This window comes from Choloepus didactylus, chromosome 15 (genome assembly GCF_015220235.1).
Source record: "Choloepus didactylus isolate mChoDid1 chromosome 15, mChoDid1.pri, whole genome shotgun sequence".
Classification (NCBI taxonomy): Eukaryota; Metazoa; Chordata; class Mammalia; order Pilosa; family Megalonychidae; genus Choloepus; species Choloepus didactylus.
This window is the reverse complement of record NC_051321.1, coordinates 88,916,592-88,938,534: the sequence shown is the minus strand read 5'-3', so window position 1 is coordinate 88,938,534 and position 21,943 is coordinate 88,916,592. Positions and strand designations below refer to the sequence as shown.

The following is a 21,943-nucleotide window of genomic DNA, read 5'->3' as shown; positions in this document are numbered from 1 at the left end:
CAGGGGCCCACTCGGAGTGATGGAGCTGAGGCCTGCAGAGCTGGGAGGTGGCGGGTGTGTGTTTCCATCACCTTTCTCTGTACGTGTCCCCGCATGGACCTGTGCGAGGATTTCTTTAGAACCAGGGAGGTATATCAGGAAGCTGGTGACTTGAAAAAGGTAATTGGTAATTGAACTCTCTTAGGAGTTTGACTTCCTGGGAGACTCAAGACATTAATCTTATTACCTGCACATAAGGAACGTTCTACCTCTTGACTTCTAATGTATCATTCATTTTCTTGTCTTATTGCATTTTCTACAATCTGCAAAACAACCTTAAATACCAGCAGTTGTTGTTTGCTTGATCTTAATTTCAACGAGAAGGCCTCTGAGGTTTTACTCCTAAATCTGAAGTTGTCCTCAGATTTAAAATGGATATTCTTCATCATGAAAAGAACACTCCATTTCTACATTAATTGCCAAGAGCATGCACCGCTTTCATCAAAGGCTTTCTGATATCTAGCAAAATCATCAAATGCCTTTCCTCTTTGGGCTATGACTATGTTGGCTTATTAGCTTTTCAGGCCAAATCATCCTTGTGTGTTGGGAATAGATCCCACTTGGTCAGGCTCCTTTACAGAGCCGTTGGGTTCATTGTGCCAAAAGGCTGCCTAGGATATTATTTTCATCTGTGTTCATAAGTAAGAATTGATATGAGCTTTTCTGTTAGGGGCTCTATTTGTCACATTTATAAGTCATGGTTATGTTGGCTTCAGAAACTGAATAGGGAAGCTTTTCAAACTGAATTGTGTAGTTGAAATAGTTTAAATATCATATAAAATCATCTTATTCTCAAAGGCTTGAAATAATTCATTTTAGAAACGGTTGCAGCCAGAGCTTGCTTTTATTTTTCCCTGAGGCTCCGTTGGTTGTCATCTCACTTAATTTGTACTATGGTTATTGGTCTTTTTGGGATCTAAGCAGTTTGAGTCTATTTTGGTTATTTACATTTCCCCAGCAGCATGGAGGTACAAAGAGCTTTTCAAACCTATTAGCATATGTTTGCATATTCTATTCTTTTAAAGTTTCTTTTCCATATTTGTGGTTTCTCCTTCTTAATAGCTTTATTTATGTATTTTCTCTTCCCTCCCTCCCACCCTCCTACTCTCTCTTCATTTTGTTGATTATAATTGTCAGAGGTTCATTTTTCTCATTTGTGTTTCCAAAGAATTAGCTCTTGAATTTAATAAGCATCCTACTTTGTTCCTTTTATAAAACCTACTCATTTATCTTTCATTTCCTTCCTCCTGTTGGCTGTGGGTCTGTTTTGGTTATAACTTCTTCACTTTGGAATCAAGTGCTCAGTTCATTTGTTTTCATTTTTTTTTTTTTTTTTTGATGTCTATGAATTTTCCCCTGAGTACAGCTTTGGTCATATCAAATCTGGTTAGTTGTTTTCTTATGGGTTATTTTTCTAGTGTGTTTGTAATTGGGTTTTGATTGCTTCTTTGATTTAGGGCAGCAGCAGACCTTTTGGCTCATTTTTGTTTATTGATCTCTAGCAGCACTATGCTGGGCCCTATCCTTCTGCCACCATGTACAGTTTGTCCTCAGGGAATTTTGTTTGGGTTTTCACTGATGGTTTAACATATGAACAGTGTTGATGAATACTCAGGACAGAAGAACATGCATTTCTTTTCATAGGACACTTTCATGAGTTGTCCCTTGTGTTTCTCTGCCCCTGAGAGAATGGTATTTGCTTTACCCCTTTCCTCTGCTCATCTCTTTGGGGAACTTGCTAAGAGTTACAGGAAGTTCTGTGTGCTCCTCTGCCCAGCTTGAAGTGTGTGGGAGGTGGCATCTCTTCCTCCCAGGGAGGTGGAGCTCTCGGCCCTGCAGCTGCTCGGGCACCTGGCACATTCCTTGGCGAAGGGTGCCAGCTTGTTTTGGGAGTTTGCCTTCCCCTGCCTCTCAGGCGGGAGACCAGGCTGGCTCCCTAGTTCTGTCTCCCAGCACTGGGCCACCCCAAAGTTCCCAAAAGGTGGCCAGTCGAGCCTCAGAGGTGGCCGTGGGAGCAGATGCGTGCACATGCCCGGCCAGCCGAAAGTGACCCGTGAATGTCCATTCTTGGCAGTGGGGCCTTTGGGGTGTTTGTGGAGGGCTGGGATCCGGCTGCCCAGCCTGGGCCCCTTGGCGTGGGCACACATGACAGGTTCTCTGAGCGGGAGGGTCCTGTGGGGCCTCCTTGGCATCTTGTAAGGACTCCCCCTGCCCTCCCCTCCCACCCTGCTCCCCCTTCTCCTGGACCCTGGGCTGAAAGGCCTGGACTCGCCCCGTCCTGGTGGTCACACCTTCCCAGTTCCGGCTCCACCACTTGGGAGCTGTGGGGCCTGGGCTGGCGACTTGGCCCTTTTGACTCTTGCTCCTTCGTGTGCAGGAGGCAGGGCTGCCCTGAGGACGGAGCCCGGGGCGAGGGGTCCCCCATGTCCCCCACGCTCCAGCCCCTGGTGCCAAGAACAGGGGGCTCCCATGAGGTGACTCAAAGTGGCTCAGGGGCGGCTCAGGGCGTCTGCCGGGAGAATGGCAGTCTAAGCGAGGGTAATTGATTTTTATTTGTTTTCAAACACCAAGGAAAATCTTTGCTCAGTCTAATTAGTTGTCATTTAAAAAGACAAGAATGCTAAGTTCTTTGTCTGGACCCCAGCAGCCCCAAGACTGCCTGGAGGGTCAGAGGCTGCTGCCCGTGCCCCAGCTGTGACCCACCGGCGGGACCCCCTGCCTCCCTGCACCCCATTGGCCCTGGCCCCAGCCCGCTCGCTGTCCTGCTCCCTCACGGTCACCTGCTGCCACTGCTCTGGCTGTCCCTGGCTCGGCCCGAGCTGCCTTCACCCCGCGTGAGCCTGAAGGGGCCCCCTCTTTGAAGCCGGACACCCCCTCCCCTCCCTATGGGAGACCCCTGCAAAGGCTCCGACCACTGCTCCAGACCCCATCAGCAGGGTCTCTCTTTCCAGCAGTTTCTTAAATGGATGCCCCAAGTGGGAAAGGGACCCCTGGGGGACTCCCTGAAACACCTGGAGCTCAGGCTGCCTGCAGGGGTCGAGAGCGGCCAGCCGTGCCCAGGTGCACCTGCTGAATCCGCCGTCGAGGGGGAGCAAGACAGAGGCGTGGCGGGGGGCAGCCCTGCGCCCCGAGAGTGGGAGGCAAGTGTGCCGGCCGGGAAAGGGCAGGGATTCCTGGAAGGCCCACCTGCTGCCCCGTGGGCCTCTCCGGGCTCCACAATGGGACGGTTATTAGTGGACAATGACATTCTGTCCCCGGGGCAGCCACCAGAAGAAGCTGACGGGGCGGAAAGGGAGAAAGCAGGAGGGGGGGAAATAAAAAAAAAGAAGGGGGTGGGGTACCCAGAGTTGGCAGAATTTGTATCTGGGAGTGTGCAGGGGAGCGGGTGAGATTCCTTCAGTCAGTTCAAACAGCGTTTGGTGTTAGAAAGGAATTCAGAAAGGAGAGGAAGGAATCGTGTGCCTGCAGCAAAGCTTTAATTATCGGCTGTGCTCGGCGGCTGGGGCTTTGTCGGAGGCCCTGGTGCGGTTCTGCATTCAGATGCTATGGCAGCCGCCTCCCCCCGGGACCCCCGCTGGCCCGGAGGGCGCCCCAAGGTAACTGCGGCCTCCCCTGGCCTTTGCGAGTATGGTTTCGTGGGGTTTGGTGTAGGTGGAGAACACGGACCCCTGGCCTCTTGCCCTCCCCCCCGGCCCGCCCCTTGCCCCCCAATCCCTCGCCCCCCCATCCCTCGCCCCCCCCCGTGGCCCCTTGCCCCGCCACCCCCCATCCCTTGCCCCCCCAGGCTCCTTGCCCCCCCATCACCCCTCACCACACCCAGCACTCCCCCCCCAGCTCCTCACTCCCCCTGGGGCTACCCCAGCCCCATCGCCCCCCCCCAGCCTCTCACCCCCACTGACACTGAACCCTCCCCCCCCCTCCAACCCCTCACCCTCTGACCCTCTGATGCTCACCTCTGTGGGGACAGAGAGGTAGGGGCTGCAGGTGTGTCCTTCCAGGACTGCTGGGAGGTGGGGGGAGGAGAGGGAGGATTGGGGCAGCCCCCCCCACAGAAGCCTGTCACCCCTGTACCCCCAGTGCAGCCCGCCCTAGACAGAGCCAGCCCTGAGCCCGAGCGTGCCTGGGACAGGGCTCTGCAGCCGGCACGCAGTGGAGTCACCTGCTCTGCTTCCTCCCTGGCTGCAGGGTGGGCCTGTGGGGACCCCAGGGGGACCCAGAGGAAGGGTCAGGGCGAGGGGCGGCACCAGGCGCGCTCCAGCAGCCAGGGGCCATCCGTGATCTGCCTGCGGCCAGGAAGGCAGCGGGTCATCTCCGGCATCCCTGGGGGGCTGGGAGGGTGGTTAATGCAGTTCCACGGGAAGACCCCGAATCCCCGGCAGGCAAGTGCCCCTTCCTGGCCCCACCACCCGGGAAGCAGGAGCCCAACGCTGGGTGATCGCAAGGCTCCCGGGTGGGCCGGCCCCGCCTCCGCCCACCAGACAGCCAGCCCATGCCGTGCCCGGGGCCAGACCCTGCTTGGTGGGCAGCTTAAGGGGGACAGGTTTTACCCGAAGTTAGGAAGATCTGAGAGTCCAGAGGGAACGGCCCCCCCTTCGTGGTGGGGATGTCGTGCTGCAGGAGTGTGGAGAAGGCAGGGCTGGGGGGTCTCCTGCTGGCTGGGAGGGGTGGGCGGGGCCCTGCAGGGCTTGGGGGTGGGGAACCCCGCTGTTGACCAGGGAGCCACTCTGGGGCCCCTGGGAGAGGTGGGAGGTGCTGCCTGCACCCTCCAGGAATCCCTAGAGATCCTGTGGACCCCTGGCGGTCACTCGGCCTTCTCCTTGCAGGGCCGAGAGGGTCCCATGGGCTGGCTGCTTGGGGAGACAGCGGGGTCTGCAGAGGGATGTGGAGGGGGGTGAGGGACGGAGGGGACAGTGAGGTGGTGACGATGGGGGAGGGAAGTGGGGGAGATGGAGGGAGGACATGAGGAAGGTGGGCTGTGAGGGGCCCCCATGGGGCCTGGCCCCACTTCCTCCACCGGCTCGGCCCTGGTGGGCTCACCCACATCCTGAGCGCTGCACCCTGCCTCCAGCTCTCCCCGCCTGGGTTTCCCCACCCGTCGGTGGGCTCAGCTGGGCCACAGGAAGTGCGGGCACCCCCATTGCGTGTCTTATGCCCCGTCCCACCAGGCCCTGCGGAGGGTTTCTGGGGCATCCCCCCTGCCCCTGCCACTTAGTCCCTCCGCCCAGGGGGCCACAGGGGCTGTGGTGAGGTGACAGCACTGTCCGCCCTCCTTTCCCCATATCCTCAGGTCTGTGCTGCCAGTCTGGGAAGAGTGGGGTCCCTGGGGGCAGGGTTAAGCCTTGTGGGTTGCCTGCCTGTGCCTCCACTGTCCATCCTGCAGGGATGCGGGCTTGCGGGGAGCCTGCTTGCCAGTTGCCCAGTGGAAAGGAGGTGGCCTCCAGACGCCAAAAATCAGGGCGGGCTGTGCCGGGCTGTGAGCCCCCGACCCCCTATCCGAGTCCCGATGTCACCCTGCCTCTCTCCGTGGGACCCCCAGCATTCCACTCTGCACCCCACCTCACCCCAGCTGGCAGATCCTTAGTATGGGAGTCACTGGGTTCCAGGAGCTGGAGGCTGCTTGGGCATCCAGAACCTTCTCCTGGCAGGACTAGCCCTTGGGCCCTGTGATCACCAGAGCCATCTCCAGTCCAGAAATGGGCAGACTCCTCACCCATGCAAAGGGTCCACACAGGGGTTGACAGGAAGTTTGGCAATTTGCCCGAGGAGTTCTGTAAATATGGTGCCCCCTGCCCCATTCATTTAAAACAGCTTTTCATTTCCAAATTTGATTTGATTTGCAGACTCCTGCTCCAAGTTCCCAGCAGGTGGGGGCTGCCAGCATGCCCCCTGCCCACACAGCACTCCTCCTCTCCCAGGGGTCTGCTGCAAGTCTGCACTCAGGCTCCCTTCCTCCGAGAGGCCACCCGCCTGGGGCTGAGGCTGCAGTCTGCTCTGTCCCTTCTCCTTCCCCTTCATCTTCCTGTGTGCAGAGCACTTCCTGCTGCTTCCCTGGAAGAGCATGTCCTTGTTCGTGTGGCTGTCCTGCAGTGCCTGCCTCCCTGCATGATGTGTACTCTGCAAGGACAGACACACTGTCTGTCCCCTTCACCAATGCCCGTCTGGTGCCTGGTATGTAGTAGGTCCTTCCTGATGTTTGCAAATGGATGGATGGAAGGAAGGAAGGATGGATGGATGGATGGAAGGGTGGATGGATGGAAGGATGGAAGGAAGGATGGACAGATGGAAGGGTGGATGGATGGAAGGATGGAAGAAAGGGATGGATGGATGAATGAAAGGATGGATGGATGTAAGGAAGGATGGGATGATGGATGGAAGGATGCAGGGATGGATGGTAGGGTGGATGGACAGACGGATGGAAAGGTGGATGTACAAATGGTTGATGGAAGGGTGGATAGAAGGAAGGAAGGAAGGATGGATGGATGGAAAGGTGGATGGACAAATGGATGATGGAAGGATGGATGGATGGAAGGATGGATGGATGGATGGAAGGTTGGATGGATGGAAAGGTGGATGGACAAATGGATGATGGAAGGGTAGATGGATGGAAGGAAGGATGGATGGATGGATGGGAGGAAGGATGGATGATGGAAGGATGGATGGAAAGGTGGATGGACAAATGGATGATGGAAGGGTGGATGGATGGAAGGATGGATGGATGGGTGGGAGGAAGGATGGATGGATGGATAGTTGGAAGGGTAAATTGATGGATGGATGGAAAGATGAATGGATGGGTGGGCAGGAAGCAAGAGCTCTGTGGATCACCCCCTCCTACCCCACCCCAGAGCCGGAGATTTCAGAGGCCCAGAGCGTTAGCATGAGATGGGTTATAGGGGTCCACCCAGTTGGGGGCCCCCTCAGCTGCACCGGGGTTCCTAGCAGGGCTGGGCCCGAGTGCCACTGGCCCGGGCCCAAGGCAGCCACACGGTTCTCTTTCCACAGACTGCGTCTCTGAGAGCCAGGGGGGTCCTATGCTGTCCCCCCAAGGCTGGATTTTTCCTGAACATGGATGAAGTCGAGAAACTCCATGAGCTCCCCGTTCTGAAATCCCTTGGTTAAGGGATGGGGTCACAGCGCTGGCACCCAGCTCCCTCTGGCACTTTCTCTCTCCTCCCAGCCAGAAGAGGGGAGACTGGCAAGATGTGTAATTTTCAGTTGCTAATTGTGGTGCCCTGCAGCTCGCTGAGCTAAAAATAGTCTCTGTTTTTGTTGAATAGGTTAAAAAATAGAAGCCCACGTGCTGGCTCAGAAAGCAGCACCCTTTCCCAGCTCCACAGAGGCAGGGGCTGTGTGCCCCTCTGCTTCCTCCAGGAGGGTCCCCGGGGCTCTTGCAAGGTGGGCACTGGGGGCTGCTTCTGTCCCCGTGTTCCAGGAAGCTGGGATTCCTGCCTCAGGTCCATGGATGAGCTTTCGAGGGGCCAAGGACCCCCGAATAATCAGCAGAGTGCCGTGGGAACATCCATTTGCCCTCAGGTCTGGGGTGAGAGCTCAGCTTTCAGCCCGGGTGCAGAGATGGGCTCCCACCATGAGGGCTTTGGGGCAATGCTGGGGAGACGGGAGGGTGCCGAGCAGGGGCTGTGAGACCAGGAGACCTGAGAATCACGTTAGATGAGATGGTGTGTGTGTGTGTGTGTGCGCGTGTGTGTCCCAGCATAAGCTCCACACTAACTCCCAAGGCTGAATTTAGAGTACAAGGTTAGTCAAAAGAAAGCTTACCCCTGCTTCTGCGATTCTCAGAAATTTCCGGATTGGCAGACTCCTGGGTTTAGAAGAGGCCCTAAAAGTCTTCTAGCCCAGCTCCTTCCTTTCAGGGTCAAGTGGAGGCCGGACATGGCTCCGGGCAGCTGTCCCACTCCCCACTGGGGCGGACTTTGCTGTCACCTGTTGCTGTCCCTGCCCAGGGCCACCTTTCAGCGTTCCTCCCCAGCTCTGGGGCCAGAGAGACGTGGTTCTGGCAGCTGCCACAGACTGAGAGAGGGAGAGAGAGAGAGAGAGAGAAGAGGAGGCTCTTTGGCTTCTGCCTTCCTCTCTCCAGGACACCCTGAAGAGCTGAGGGGAGGGGGCCTGGGCGGCAGGCATCAGAGGCTGGGAGATCGGGGGAGCCTATCGATGGGGACCCTCCCACAGGGCTCCTGAAGGCGACTGTGGGTCCCGTCGGGCCTCACACAGATCCCAGAGCCCCTCAGCCACCTCCCCGAGACCTTGGTGAAGTGCTGGCCTGCCCGGGGGTGCCTGGGCCCGGGCTCCAGAGGCAGCTCCGGGGTGCAGCAGCACCCCCCCCAGGAGAAGCTACTCCCCACCCTGGGAAAGCCCTTCCTGGCAGGCCCTCCATGCCCAGCACTTTCTCCTTGCACCCTCTCTTCTGGCCGAGGTTGGCGAGAGCTGGGAGGATCTGGGCCCGGTTCTTTGTGCAGGGGTGATGCTGGAGCCTGAGAGCCCAAGGTCCTGTCCGAGACCCCATGGACCCCCCTCCACCTCCCTTCCCGTTCTCATTCCCTGCGCAGTCTGGCTGCTCTGAGCCCCCTCCCCACCCTTCCCACTGTGTCCCCCTCCAGGCCTCTGTTTTCCCCAGAGCCGGGGCCTTTCAGCCCATCTGGAGGGAGGCGTGAGCTGGAGGTGCCCAGGGACCCTCAGCTGTGCGTGATGGGATGGGAGAGATGAGGCCACGTCCCTGTGATGTGAGATGCACCGGCAGAGAAACTCCCTCCGTGAAAAGGTCTTGCAGGGCCGCCCAGGGGCCGTGGCCGCTGGGAAGCTCTTACTTGGGATGCGGCTGCAGACAGATACCATAGCAATCGGATGTTCCTCTGGAGGCCATGTCATTTGTGTTCCTTACCCAAGAACATCGAAGGAAATGGTTTGCGCAGCCTCGGCCTCTGGCATCTCTTTCAAGACTGTTTGGCAGTGGGGGTGCTCCCTGCTGGCTCTCCGGGGCTCTCCGGGGCTCTCCGGGTCCCTCAGGAAAGTTGGCAGGAAAAGCAAACGGGAGCAGGAAGGGCTCTGGCCTGGTCCCACACGCGATCCCATCACAGCTGCGGCTCTCGTGGTCCAGGGGGCTCCTGGAGGTGGGGGCCGGGGTCTCTGGAGCCGGCCCAGGCACCGCTGTTGCTTGTGCACGTGGCGGGAGGGGGCAGAGGCAGACGCCCCCCCCCCCCCCCCCCCGTCCATGCTGCCCGGTGGGAGGGCGCGGACCCCCCACATCAGACCGTGCTGCAGCCCCCAGGGAATTTCATTCATAATCTTCTGCAAAGCTCCCTGAAACCCTTTTCCCTTCTCTCCCGGGTCTCTCCCAGCGTGGTGGCTGCCTAAAATCTGTCAGCTTGCTCTCTCAAGCCCCGTGTTAAAACCGTCTCATTGCACCCCCTGCCTCGGTCTCCCCTGGTGCCCTCCCATGCTCCGGCCCCGTCTGTATGTTTCTCAGAAGGTGGGGGTGGGGGCTGTGAACCCTCAGATGCCAAAGTCGTTGGGCTGTGTCCCCTAAAAGGGGCCTGATGGCTCTACGTGAGCACAGAGCTCCCCCATGTGCCTGCTGGAAGGGACCGGGGGCCGAGGAGCGCCTTAAAGCCGTCCGGTAGCCGGGCTCAGCCGGATCCGGGGAGCAGGGTTCATTTTCTGCCGGCTGGGAACGCACTCGTAACCCACCACCCCCTGTCAGGGGTCGAAGATACAGACATTTTGCAGCTCAGGCCACTGAAGCTTATAAAGGTGGAGTAGGAGCCCCGAGTCAAAGCAGCAGGAGGGGCTGGGCCCAGGCCCTGGGGAGCCATCAGCCCGGGCACAGTGGGGGGGTCTGGGGGTAACCCCCACGGCCTGCTCTTCTCTGGGCCCGGGAGGCAGGAGGGAGGGGAGAAAGAGGGCACGGAGGACGACAGGTGCAGGAGCGAGTGCCACCCTGGCCACCATGCAGCCCACTGCCTTGGTCTCTCTAGACCCCTCGGGGGGCCTCGGTGAGGTTTGCGTCTCACAGTGGATGTTAGCGGCTGGCTCCCAGGACCTGGGTGTGTGCAGCTGGGTGGTGCGGGGGCCCCGGGGGAAGAAAATCTACACCCTGTTTATAGCAGAGGAAACTGAGGCTCGCAGAAGCTCAGAGCCTTCCCCACGTTCGTTAGGACAGAGTAGATCCCTTCCAGTTGTGTGTTCTGGGCTCTGCCCAGTAGCCCGGGTCTAGGACAAGCACGAGGCTGCCGGCAGGTGCAGGTGTAGACGGGTCACGGGGTGCACGCTGGTCAGCTTGCACACTGGGAATGTGTTGGTGACTGAAGAATGCAGGTGTCAGTAGGGCTGGGCTTTCTCTCAGGTCTGTGACCCCTTGCGGTGGCTTGCCAGTCACCCATAATCAACCGCTGTGTCCGTCAGGTGGCTGTCCATCTCCTGTCTCCAGCCTACTGTGTCCAAATCCCTTCTGCTGGTAAGGACCCCACTTACACTGGATGAACCCCGCCCCCGCCCCCGGAACCTGTGGGACCACATCTTAGGAGGATCTTTGAAGATCCTGTTTGCAATCCGCACAAGGGGCAGCACGTGACTGTGTCTGTGTGTTGGGGGTGGGGTGGGGTGGGGTGGGGAACAATTCTACCACATCCAGGCGGTGCTGCTTGCACTGGAACACGGGGTGCATCTGGGGGACCCTGCTGAGGCCACTCGTGTCTGGGGGGACCCACAGGAGATGTGCCAAAGGGGGCAGCTCCGGGCCGAGGCTGGACCAGGCCAGGTTGGGGTGGTGTGGAGAGCCCGGGAAGGGGGCACGGAGAGCTGGACACTGCGCAGGTGCAGGCAGCCCCTCGCCGCCTTGCCTCGCCTCCCCGGGCCGGTTACCTGGACACAGCTGTGGCAGCTCGGCCAGACCAGCAGGGGGCCACGGGGGCTGTCGGCTCAGCCTCTGCCAGGGGAGCACCCCCCCAAGCCTGCTCCCCCTTCCCCAGCCCCCAGCCCCTGCAGGCTGCACTGGGCTTCTCTGCTTGGGGCCTCTTCACTGGCCACACCTGTACTCATCAAGCTCAGCCAGGAAGGCTCAGGGCCAGAATACCCAGCAGGAGGGACCCCTGCCTCCATGGGACCCCTAGATAGCCAAGCCAGCCAGGTGTGGAAATGGGTAAACCCTGGCACGCGTCCGCTGCCCCAGACAGGTGCTGTCAGCTGCCCCTGAACTTGGAGCCCCATTGGCCCACAGGAGTCCCCTCTTTCTGTACCTGTAGCCTGGCCCCGCCCTCACGCCCACCTGGCCCCGCCCTCATGCCCACCTGGACTCACATGGGAGGCAGGGAACTGGCGAGCCCTGTCTTGAAGGAGACGAATGAGTCACTTTCACCCGCCTTGCTGTGAGCGCGTTTTTTTTCCTGAGTAGATCGGTCTGTAATTAGAAGGCGCTGCCCGTCCTGCCTGAGCAGACAGGAGTGGGTGGGTGGGAGAGCGAGGGGTCAAAGGAGGCAGGACTTGGGTGCACCTCCCTGGGGGTTTGCTTTGTCCAGGCCTGTCCCAGCTGGACTTGGGGCTGAGGCTCCCTCCCTGGGCTCTACAGAGGCTAGTCCAGAAAGCCGCGCGCCCCAGCTTCAGCCCCCACTCCCACCCCTCTAGCCTGGCCTCCCGGGGCTTCCTGAACATTCCACCAAGCATCCATAGCCTTGAATGTGGTCTGGACGCAGCCAGGAGCAGCCGAGGTGGGAGAGAGTCTCCGTTTGCTCCCTGTTCCCTTTGTTGCCCAGAAAACTTTGAAAGATGCCAGCCTGTGTTCAGACCAATTAAATCAGAATTGTTGGGGCGGGAGCTGAGCAAGGTATTTTTTTATTTTATTTTTTTTAATTCCCCGGTGTGCAGCCAGGACTTCCAGGCTAGCTGCCACTCCTCACCTGGAGGATATAAATTTCAAAGGGAGAAGTATCCGAGAGGGCCTCCCATTCATTTACATCTGAGTCACCTGTGTGTCTGTTAAAATGCAGATTTTGACACCTGAGGCCTGGAACTCCAGATTCTGAGTCTGTCAGCTTGGAGCTGCTGAGGTGGCTGGGCAGACCCCCAAGGGGCAGCAAAGCTTTAGAGGAGAGCATCCAAAACCTCCTGTGCAGCAGACTCACCTGGAGGGGCGTGGCTGGGACCCCTTCCAGGGCGTCTAATTAGGTAGAAGGGGCCGTTCCTATAAGCTCCTAGGTGGGGCAGACACTGCTGGCGTGGGGACCCTGCTTTGCTCTAGAGCACATAGCAGGGTCTGGCTCTCTGGGTCCCCTGGGGACCTGTAAATCCCTGTACCCACAGCAGGGTGGGGGTGGGGGAGGCTGAGCAGCTGTGTTGCTGGGAGCCACTTCCTCAGTGGGGGACCTAATAAAATGTCACTGGCCCAGCGCTTTACACAATTAGTCCTCCCAGCAAATCTCGGTGGCAGCAATGCCTGCGCCCACTTCACAGAAGAGAGAGGGTGAGTGTCCCGTAAAGCCACAGCCAGCCAGGCTCAGAGCAGACCCCTCTCCCCCACCATGGCCTCTGCTTCTGGGTTTGTGTCCCAGCACTGCCGGCCTCCAGCTGTGGGACGCTGGGTGGTCCCGTGGCCTCTGCCTTCATCTGCTGAGTGGGGAGGAGGACGGCCTGTCTCTCGGGGGTCCCCGTGATGCTGAGATGCCGCCATTCCACTGGCCCCCGCATCACTCAGGGGCGCTGAGCGCTCAGGGGCCCCAGCTGCTGTTCTGTTATTGCGGCTGTTGTCGTGGGTTCCTCCCAAGGCTGGAGCCCGGGCTTTCTGTGTGCCCAGCTCTGGATGGGTGGGGGTGGCCAGGTAGGGGCCCTGGGGGTGCTCCAGGACCAGGGGGGAGCAGTTGCATGGTGGGGGGAGGGGACGGCACATGGGCGCCCCCATCTTGCAGCCTCGGGACATCCTGGGTGAGAGGAGACAGGCATGGCTGCCCGGGCAGGAGAGGTGCCTCGGGGTCACCCCTGCTGCCATCCGCCTTGCCCCCTCCCTCTGGCCTCCACATGTGCCCTCGCAGGGTGACCGGGTGCCTCCGGCAGGCGGGACGGGGCCCAGGGTGCACCCCGGCCATGCACCACGGGCCCAGGCCTTTGATCTGGAGAACTGGCCCGTAATGAGCATTTATAGGAAACGCCGCTTCCAAAACTCAGCCTCTTTGCACGAAAGGAAACGTGTGTGTGTGTGTATGTGTGTGTGTCTGTACATTTAAATGACAAAATAGACATGCGGTTTGGAAAAGTCATTGAATTGTTTACAAATGAGTAAAATAGAAAGTGAAAGGCTCCTGCCCACCACCCAGCTAAGGGCACACTCTGTCGTTATCTGGCCTGGGTGGCTCCTGTGTTACGTGCATGTGCAGGTCATGTCACACCATTTATACTCGTGTTGTTTTAAAAACCACTGATCTGGGGTCGTGCCCTCGACCCGGCTGGGGGTCACAGACCCAGGCTGGGGACACATCCTGGCAGCGTCTCCCTGTGCTCCATGGGGCCATCCTGCAGGGCTGTGGAGGGGGCCTTCCTCCCTCCCTGGAAGATGAGGGGCCCCACGGTGGGGCTGGGTCGTTGAGGAGCCCGTATCTCTGGACGGCTCGGCAGCTGGCCAGGGCCAGGGCTGGAGACGGATGGAGGATGCTGTGGCCTGCGGCCACCATCCTTCACCCTTGAGTACCTGGCTCTCACCTGTGACATGGAGCCTGTGTGTGCTGCAGCTTTGCTCCCTTCTGCTGGGCCCACCTGCTCCTCACCTTCTCCCTGGCTGACCCCCAGTCCCTCGTGGCCTTGCCTTCTGACCAGGGTTAAGGGCCTGGCTGATGGGTTTCTACCCTGTGGGTCATGTTTTGAACCCAGAACTGTGTGCTCATGGGAATTCGTTCCCTCCCACCCACCCAGAGCGTGGGCCTCAGAGGTGCTGGGGCCTGGGTCCCCATGGGAGGCAGTGACAGCAGAGCAGCTGCGGGACCTGAGTGTCCATGGTGTCCCAGGGGGGCTTTGTTCATTTCATTCCAGAGGTGGTTACTGAGTGTCACTGTCGGGGCCGGGCTCAGCCAGGGGGACCCGGAGGCAAATATCCAGCCTGCTCCAGCCCTTGGGGGCCAAGGGCCCTCACTCCAACCCCGGGAGGCTTCCTGGAGGCGGTGTCAGCCGGGCTGGACTTGGAAAGCTAAGTAGGATTTCCTGTTGGGAGAGTGCGTTCCCTTGGGCCTCCATTTCCCCACCTGAGACAAGAGCGGAGGACTGTGGAGCCAGATGCTGGGTCCTGCCTGGGTTTCTCCTGCCGCCACCGAATTTGAGGGTGTGTTGTCTGAGTCCTGCCGGCTCTCCCATCCAGGAGTGAGGATGAGAGTCCCAGGGGTCATACTCAGAGGGGCCTCACAGCCCCGCCCTGCCCTGGGGGCCTTCCTGGGGATCTTACCCACCTTGCAGAGACTTTCCCCCAGAACTCCAAGGGAACCTTCCGGTGTTTGGCAGGGAGACCGCATTGTGGGTTTCGATCTTGAGGGAGACTTCACTGTGGAGTGGAATCGTTGCTCTCTGCTGTAAAACTCTCATGGCAGCAGAAATCATCGTGGCTGCCCTCAGCTTGGTGCAGTGGAGAAACCGAGGCCTGGGAGCACTCAGTGGCAGCAGCACTGGTGGGAATGTGGGGGCCTGAGGATGACACCACCAGGGGAGCAGGCGGGTTACCTGGCTGCCAGCCTGGGCGTGGGGCCTGGGGGCTAGAGCAGCGTCTGCCTGGGAGTGCAGGGGCTGGAAAGGGGCAGCCTGTGCAGGAGGGGCTTGGCAGGACAGGGTGGGCCGCCAGCCTCCTGTGCCCTCCTCCCTCCACCCGGGTGAGACCAGCCCAGACGCCCAGGTGCTGCCCGCCCTGCCCCAGCCGGCCCCTCCAGGTGTGGCCGGTGGTGGCTGCGGAGGCCGTTTGAGTCCTCATGCCTGCCACGCTGGGAGGTGGAGACCCCGGCGGCCTCCCTGTCACCCTGGGCCAGGCTGCCGCCCCTCCTGCATGGGGAAGGCCCTGCCTGTCTGCACACATCCATGTCTAACGGGCATTCCAGATTCAGTATGGCCAAAGCGAGTTCTGGACCTTTCCCCAAATCCACTTCCCACCACTGCACACTTCCTCACGGCAGTCAGTTGCTCAGGTCTGAAACCACGGTGCCCCCCACCCGGCTGACACTCCGATTCACTCCCACCCAGTCCAGCCTTTCAGTGTCCAGAACTGAGCCCTGCCCCTCCTCCATAGCTACAGCCTGACCGCAGCGACCCTCGTTTCTGTCTGAGCTGTTCAGTCCCCACCCCTGCTGGGCTCTGTCCGCTCTCCATGCCACCCACAGTGACCACTGACCTGCCCCAGGGCCCCCCATGGGTATGTGCCTACCCTTGGCCTGGGCCCTGCCGCCCCTCGCCACCCCTCACCCCCACATGCCCCCCGTGTCCTGCTGGCCTCGTGTTCTCCGCGGTCTGTCTTCCTCTGCTGATGTAACACCCCCCACTCCCCACGGGCAGGTGCTGAAGGGACCTCCGTCGGGGCCCCAGGTGCCTGCTCACTCAACTGGGAGCCGGCGCCTCGACAGATCTGCTGGGACCCCCCCACCCTGCGCCCCGACGTGGGCTGTGGGCCAGCCCGGGAGACGCGTCTCGGGGCCTTGTATCTCACAGCCTTGCTCTCCCCCACCAGGAAGCTATGCCCCAGACGTCCATCTTCTCCAGCGTCCTCGCGCCCGGCTGTAGTGGACAGGGGCTGCCCGGCATGGGGGAGCGCGGAGGCGGGGGCGGCAGCTCGGGGGAGCTCATCTTCCAGGACGGACGCCTGGTCTCCGGGTCCCTGGAGGCCTTGATGGAGCACCTGGTCCCCACGGTGGACTATTACCCCGACGTGAGTGCCGGGGGCCTGGGGCCGTGTGACGGGTGGGGGCGACCCGGACCCCAGGGGAGCCGGCTTCCGGGAGCAGTGGGGAGCATGCAGCTACCCCCATCAGGAACACACCTACTGTGGGCAGGACCCATCAGCGACAGAAACAAACTGGGGTCCCACCACTTCCCTGCCTCTTCACCCCAAGGTGACACTGGGCATTTGCTTGGGATGGAGGGAACGAGCTCCCCTGTGGCTTCTCCATCCCTGACGGGGTTGTCTCAGCAGTGGTGGGCTCTGCCGCCCTCAGTGAGCCCAGCATCTCTGGGGGCCCCAGCCACTCCCTCCCGTGTGTCCCCCCATCTCCTGCGGGCAGAGCCGTGCCCATGGGCCTCGGTCAGCAGCAAGTCAGGCACGGTTTGCAGGGGCGGGAGAGAGAGTCCCCCAACGGTAGCTGGAGTTAGCCTGGTTTCTGGGGGTGTCTGACCCCAAGGTGTCTAGTCCTCTTCCTCCCTTCCTGGGGCTGCCCAAGATGCTGGGATGTGCTCTTTCCTTGTCCGTCCGCCCATCTACCCACTCGTCCACCCACCTCCACACCTACCTGCCCACCAACCCTGCACGCTCTCAGGGCCTGGCCAGGGCTGGTACCAGTGGTGCAGACATGGGGTGCTGAGGGCCTGGGTGGGCAGAGCTGGGGGTGGGGGATGCTACAAGGCCCTGAGGAGCCCAGGGCAGGGCTGCAGCCCCCAGTGCGGGTCTGTGCACAGTGGCCTTGAGGGGTGCTGGGAGGGGCCTCCCCTCTTTTAGGGCTGTACCAGAGGAGCCTCCTTAGCCAGTTATCCCCTGTGACATGCCCCCCAAAGCTGTGCCCTGGGATCCTGGCTGCTTCCAGGAGAGAGCCAAGGGGTGGCAGCAGGACAGGGAGGCAGGAAGGGGGCAGAGAGGCGGGGCCGGCAAATCTGGGTGACCTTAGACTGCTCTGCCAAGCCCTTGGGCCTCCACACCCCCTTGGGTAGCCTGACACCCCCGCGAAGGACATGTACACACATTTTTTCTCATGCATACCCTGAGTACACAACACACGTGCAATACCCCGAGCACATGCCCACTAACAGCCTCCTCTGCTTGTGCTTGGAGCTCCATGGGCCCCTCCCTGGGTGCCTTTCACCCCCGACCAAGCCATCTGCTTGGAAGGGGAACCCTAAGAGCATCCCAGTCCCTTGCCCACCCCTTGTCCTCCTGGGGGAGCTGCCAGCAGGAACCCACAGAGGGAGGGGTGGGCCCAGCCGTCTGGCCCTGGGGCGAGATGGGAAGTCTGTGTGGGGCTGGAGGAGACCCGGCTGCTCCGAAGAGCAGGCCCTGCTAGGTCCCGGCTGACCTTGGCCCTCACCCAGATCCGGGGGGTTGCAAGATGTGCAGGCTTGGGGCCTGGCCCGGGGGTCCCAGCCTCTGTGCCCATAGCAGTGTCAGCGCCCATTGTGGGACGGGAGGGCCCAGCAGAGACTCCCTGAGCAGAGCCTGTCGGGAAGGTTGCGAGGAGAGGGGAGAGGGCTGGCAGGATGCGGTGGGGGAAGCCGGAGAAGGGCGGTTCTGCTGGGGGTTGGGCAGGGAAGGCGGGTGGGCTGCACCCTGGTCGGTGGCCCCGCGGGGTGGCCGTGGCTGCCGAGCCTGACCACCCCCTTCTCACCTCCCTCCAGAGGACGTACATCTTCACCTTCCTCCTGAGCTCCCGGGTCTTCCTGCCCCCTCACGACCTGCTGGCCCGCGTGGGGCAGATCTGCCTGGAGCAGAGGCAGCAGCTGGAGGCCGGGGCTGACAAGGTAGAGGCCGGGGAGGGATGGGTCTCTCTCTGCAGCCCTCTGCAGCCCCGGGAGTGAGCTGGCAGGATGGGGCCCCCTGGCACACCTCGTCCCTTGGGGGGTCCCCAAGGGGACCTCTCTGAGGAGGCTGGGAAGAGGTGATGGTTGTGGGCACCCCGACCTCCAACCTCAGAAGCTTTGCTCACATGAGGCCCTCCCAGGGAAGGCCCAAAAAGAGGCCACTCCCTCAGGTCGGGGGTCAGGGTAGCACCCTCAGGCAGGCGTCTGCCTGTGGTGACCTGAAGGGGCTGTTGTCCCTCGTTGTCCCCCTGTGGTTGTGGGAGGCTGTGGGTGCCCAGGAAACCACACTGCACTGGGCCTTTGGGGTGCAGGGACACCGGGCCTGATGTTGCAAGCAGGCAAGGCGGAGCCAGGGCACTTGGGGGGCAGAGCCGGGGTGCTAGGGGCAGAGCCAGGGCACTTGGAGGTGGAGTCAGGGCACTTGGGGGGCAGAGCCAAGGCACTTGGGGGTGGAGCCAGGGCGCTTGGGGCGGAGCGGCCATGACGGAGACTGACCTGTCCCCGTGTGCTGGTGACATTCCCTCCGCCCCCTCTTTCCTGCCTGTGGGACAGCTGTGAGCTGTCACTGCCCTGGGCCCTGCCCACAGTCTGCCCCGAACAGCCTGCCACACCCGCCCGCCCATCCAGACCCGGGCTGGGACCCAGGGTGGGCAGGGTGGAGGCAGCCCGGGGGTGCCGAGGTATCAAAGGACGCTGGCCATAGCTGGGGGAGGGTGTCCTCTCACCCCGAGGGGGCTGGTGGTGCTGGGGAAGGTGCACCTGGACGGGGAGAGCGGCCTGGGGTGACCGCCCAGCCCTGGATGGCTGGAGCCTCTAGGGGAGGGAGTGCAGGGGAGGCCTGGGTCCCCCAGCTGAGGGTGGGCTGCTGGGGCGTGGGGGGCAGTGTCAGCAGCAGCCCTGGCAGCGGGGGTCTGGGCTGCCCTGCGGCCTGGGAGCTGTCTGCCTGCGGCTGAGGGGCTCACTGGGAGAGAATGGATCCCCGAGTGTGTGTGTGTGTGTGTGTGAGAGAGAGAGAGAGAGAGAGAGAGATGGGGGCCCGCCCCCTGCCCTCACCGCGTTTACTCCCCTTCTCCTAGCGAGGTCTGGATCCCCTCAGGGAGGGGGCGTGGGGGGGCGGCGGGGTGGGGGGTAGTTTGGCCCAAGATGGGGCGAGGGGGCGTGGTGTGGGCGGGGCCGGGCGAGGGGCGTGGCGTGGGCGGGGCGTGGCGTGGGCGGGGCCTGGCGGGGGCGGGGGCGGCCGGGGCGCACCCCTGTGGGCGGAGGGGCCTGGAGGGCCGCCCAGTACGCCTGGGTGTTGGCCCCATGGGGGCGCCGGGGTGCCCTGAGCACCTTCAGGGAGCGGGTGGTGGGTCGGGTCCTCCTGCAGCCCCGCTGGCCTCCTTTAAACCCCGAGAGGCCGGCGGGAGGCGAGATGTCAGGAGGCTGTCGGTCCCCTCTTGCCTCCTCCTCACGGGTGAGTTCTGATTGCACCCAGGGAAACTGGATTTCTGGGTCATGGCGGTGATGGGGTCGGTGTTTTGAAAAGGAATTCGGGTGCAAAGGAGAACCTGCCGGAAGTACGCAGGAGCCATCTAAGCGGTTCTCACCCCAGTGCGCGGGGGCAGGGGGCTGCCTGCTTGCCCTCTCCTTGTTGCTCGGGGCCCCCTGAGCTGCCCACCCCTTCCGGTCACTCCGCCTGGCCCTGGCTCACTCTGTGTCCCCCACCGCCCAGGCCAAGCTGAAGTCCTTCTCAGCCAAGATCGTGCAGCTCCTCAAGGAGTGGACAGAGGCCTTCCCCTACGACTTCCAGGGCGAGAAGGCCATGGCCGAGCTGAAGACCATCACGCAGCGCGTCACGCAGTACGACGAGGTGAGGCGCTGGGGGTCTCCCGGGTGTGCGGGCGGCAGGGACAGCTCCGGGTGTGGTGTCCGCCCTTGTTGCTCCCTGAGAGAGATGCTGGGGAGCCACTCGGCCAGCCCCAGACAGTCCTTGAGCAGGGCTGGCCAGGCGCCACCTCTGCACACCCAGAGGCTGTGTGGCCCAGAGGCAGTGGGAAGACGGTGAGAGCCCACCCGGCTCGCTACCCCACGAAAGCCACCCCTTGCGGACCCCAAAACTTGGCTCTGGCCCTGCCCGCAGCTCCTGATCCCGGCTGCCCAGTGGTGTGGCCCTGTGGCCCCCACCCTCACAGCAAGGGAGCCCCTGCACCCCCTGTGCCCCCTCTGTCATCAAAGGCTGGAGTGGTTTAGCCCCTTCCCCAGGTGGGCTGGGTTGGGAACGTCGGGTTGGAGGCCAGCAGCCTCGGTGGGTCCCGGGGCACCTCTGGCCTTGCCCCAGCCCCCACTGTCCCCCACAGGAGAACGGCACTGTGAAGCGGGCCATCGCCCAGATGACGCAGAACCTGCTGCTGTCCCTGGCCGCCCGGAGCCAGCTCCAGGAGCTCCGGGAGAAGCTCCGCCCGCCTCCAGGGGACAAAGGGCCCGTCCTCAAGGCCAAGCCACCGGCCGCCCAGAAGGACATCCTGGGCGTGTGCTGTGACCCCCTGGTGCTGGCCCAGCAGCTGACGCACATCGAGCTGGTCAGTGCCGCTACGGGCCCTGCCTGGGCTGCGGGTGTGAGCAAAGCCACCTGCTTGGCCTGGTTCTGGGTGTCGGGGGCCTTGGGGCCTGGGTCAGGGGGAACATGGCTGCCGGGGTAGGGGGAGGCTGGTCAGCCCTGTCCTCGGGGGCAGGGAGCAACGGGCACCCCAAGGGAGAGCTGGCTCCTGTCTTCTCGTCCACCTATGCCCTGACCTGGGCACCCCTTGGTGCTCTGCCCATTTCTTCCCAGGGAGGGGGGGCCTTCCAGGCAGCTGGGGTACACGTGGGGAGACGGGGCAGAGCCTGACCTCCCCCGTGACATGGGAGGCACAGTTGCTTGCAGGGAGCAGGTGAGCCCCACGCTGCCCATCCCCACTGCTGCATTGTGCTGGCCCCCCACCTTTGGCCCCCAGAAGGGGCCTGCTGGCTGTGTGCTGGCATGGCTCAGGCCCTGGTACTGTCCCCCACCCCCAGGAGAGGGTCAGCAGCGTCCACCCCGAGGACCTGATGCAGGTCATCAGCCACATGGATGCCCCAGAAAACCACAGGGTGAGTCTGCCTGGCTCGGGGGCCCTGGTGGCCTGATGGGGACCCAGAGCTTGCTGCCCTCTGGCAAGGGGCCATGGACACCTCTGCGGGTCGGGGATGGAGCTGATGAACGCAGGGCCTGTGGGGTTGGTGATGACAGTGTGAGCACTCTGTGCTAGGACGGCCACTGGGCTCGGTCTGGGGTGCTGAGTCCCTGCCTGCCACAGGCCGGGCATGGCCTGGGTTGCCGTGAGCACAGGGAGGGCTCCCTGGCCCCCCCCCCCTTCACAGCCCCCCATGGCCGCGGAGGCTCCAGGTCCCCAGGCAGGTGTCTTGTGACCTTCCGTGTCTCCCCAGTGCCGCGGGGACCTGACCAAGACCTACGGCCTGGAAGCCTACGACAACTGGTTCAACTGCCTGAGCATGCTGGTGGCCACAGAGGTGTGCCGGGTAAGCGGCCCGGGTGCCAGCCTTGTCTGGGGGCCCCGCGAGCTCTGGGTCCTCCCCGGCTTCCATTAGATGGCGAAGACTCAAAAGAGAATACAAAGTGAAAGAGGGCCTCCACTGCCAGCCCGGGAGGTGCTCGCCCCTGCTGTGCCTACACGTGCTGTGGAGAGGCGGGAGACAGCTATGGCTCTGCTCTGTGCACAGCACGGTTCTGCAGACTCACCTGCTGCCTCCTTCGGCCCGCACGGCCCACTCCAGGGCGGGCAGCGTCACCCCCTGAACGGCTGAGGAGACAGCAGGGAGGGCAGGGTACGGGCCCAGGTTTCCCACCGAGGCAGCCTCCAGGCCTCTCGGAACAGTCTGGAAGCTGGATGCCTCTGCCTGGCTCCCCTGGCCCCTGGGGCAGGGCCCCAACCACCCACCTGACCCTGGGCTTGACCGGTGGACACAGCCTGCAGGGATGGCGGGTGGGAGGGGACAGCCTCTTGGGGACCCAGCTGAGTCCTTCCGCCTGCCCCTCAGGTGGTGAAGAAAAAGCAGCGGACCAGGATGGTGGAGTTTTTCATCGACGTGGCCAGAGAGTGCTTCAACATCGGCAACTTCAACTCCATGATGGCCATTATCT

General features: G+C 61.8%; 1 protein-coding gene across 2 annotated transcripts in view; it reads left to right on the top strand.

The window, feature by feature from the left end:
• The window catches only part of RASGEF1A (RasGEF domain family member 1A), an 80,568-nt gene that overhangs the window by 54,161 nt on the left and 4,464 nt on the right, over positions 1–21,943 (top strand). For both annotated transcript variants that reach the window (XM_037804468.1, XM_037804467.1), the window contains exons 2-8: positions 15,731–15,928; positions 17,602–17,724; positions 19,496–19,633; positions 20,121–20,342; positions 20,818–20,892; positions 21,229–21,321; positions 21,841–21,943. In XM_037804468.1, the coding sequence (XP_037660396.1) occupies positions 15,737–15,928; positions 17,602–17,724; positions 19,496–19,633; positions 20,121–20,342; positions 20,818–20,892; positions 21,229–21,321; positions 21,841–21,943 (946 nt within the window). In that variant the 5' untranslated portion in view covers positions 15,731–15,736. The remainder of the gene's footprint in view (positions 1–15,730; positions 15,929–17,601; positions 17,725–19,495; positions 19,634–20,120; positions 20,343–20,817; positions 20,893–21,228; positions 21,322–21,840) is intronic.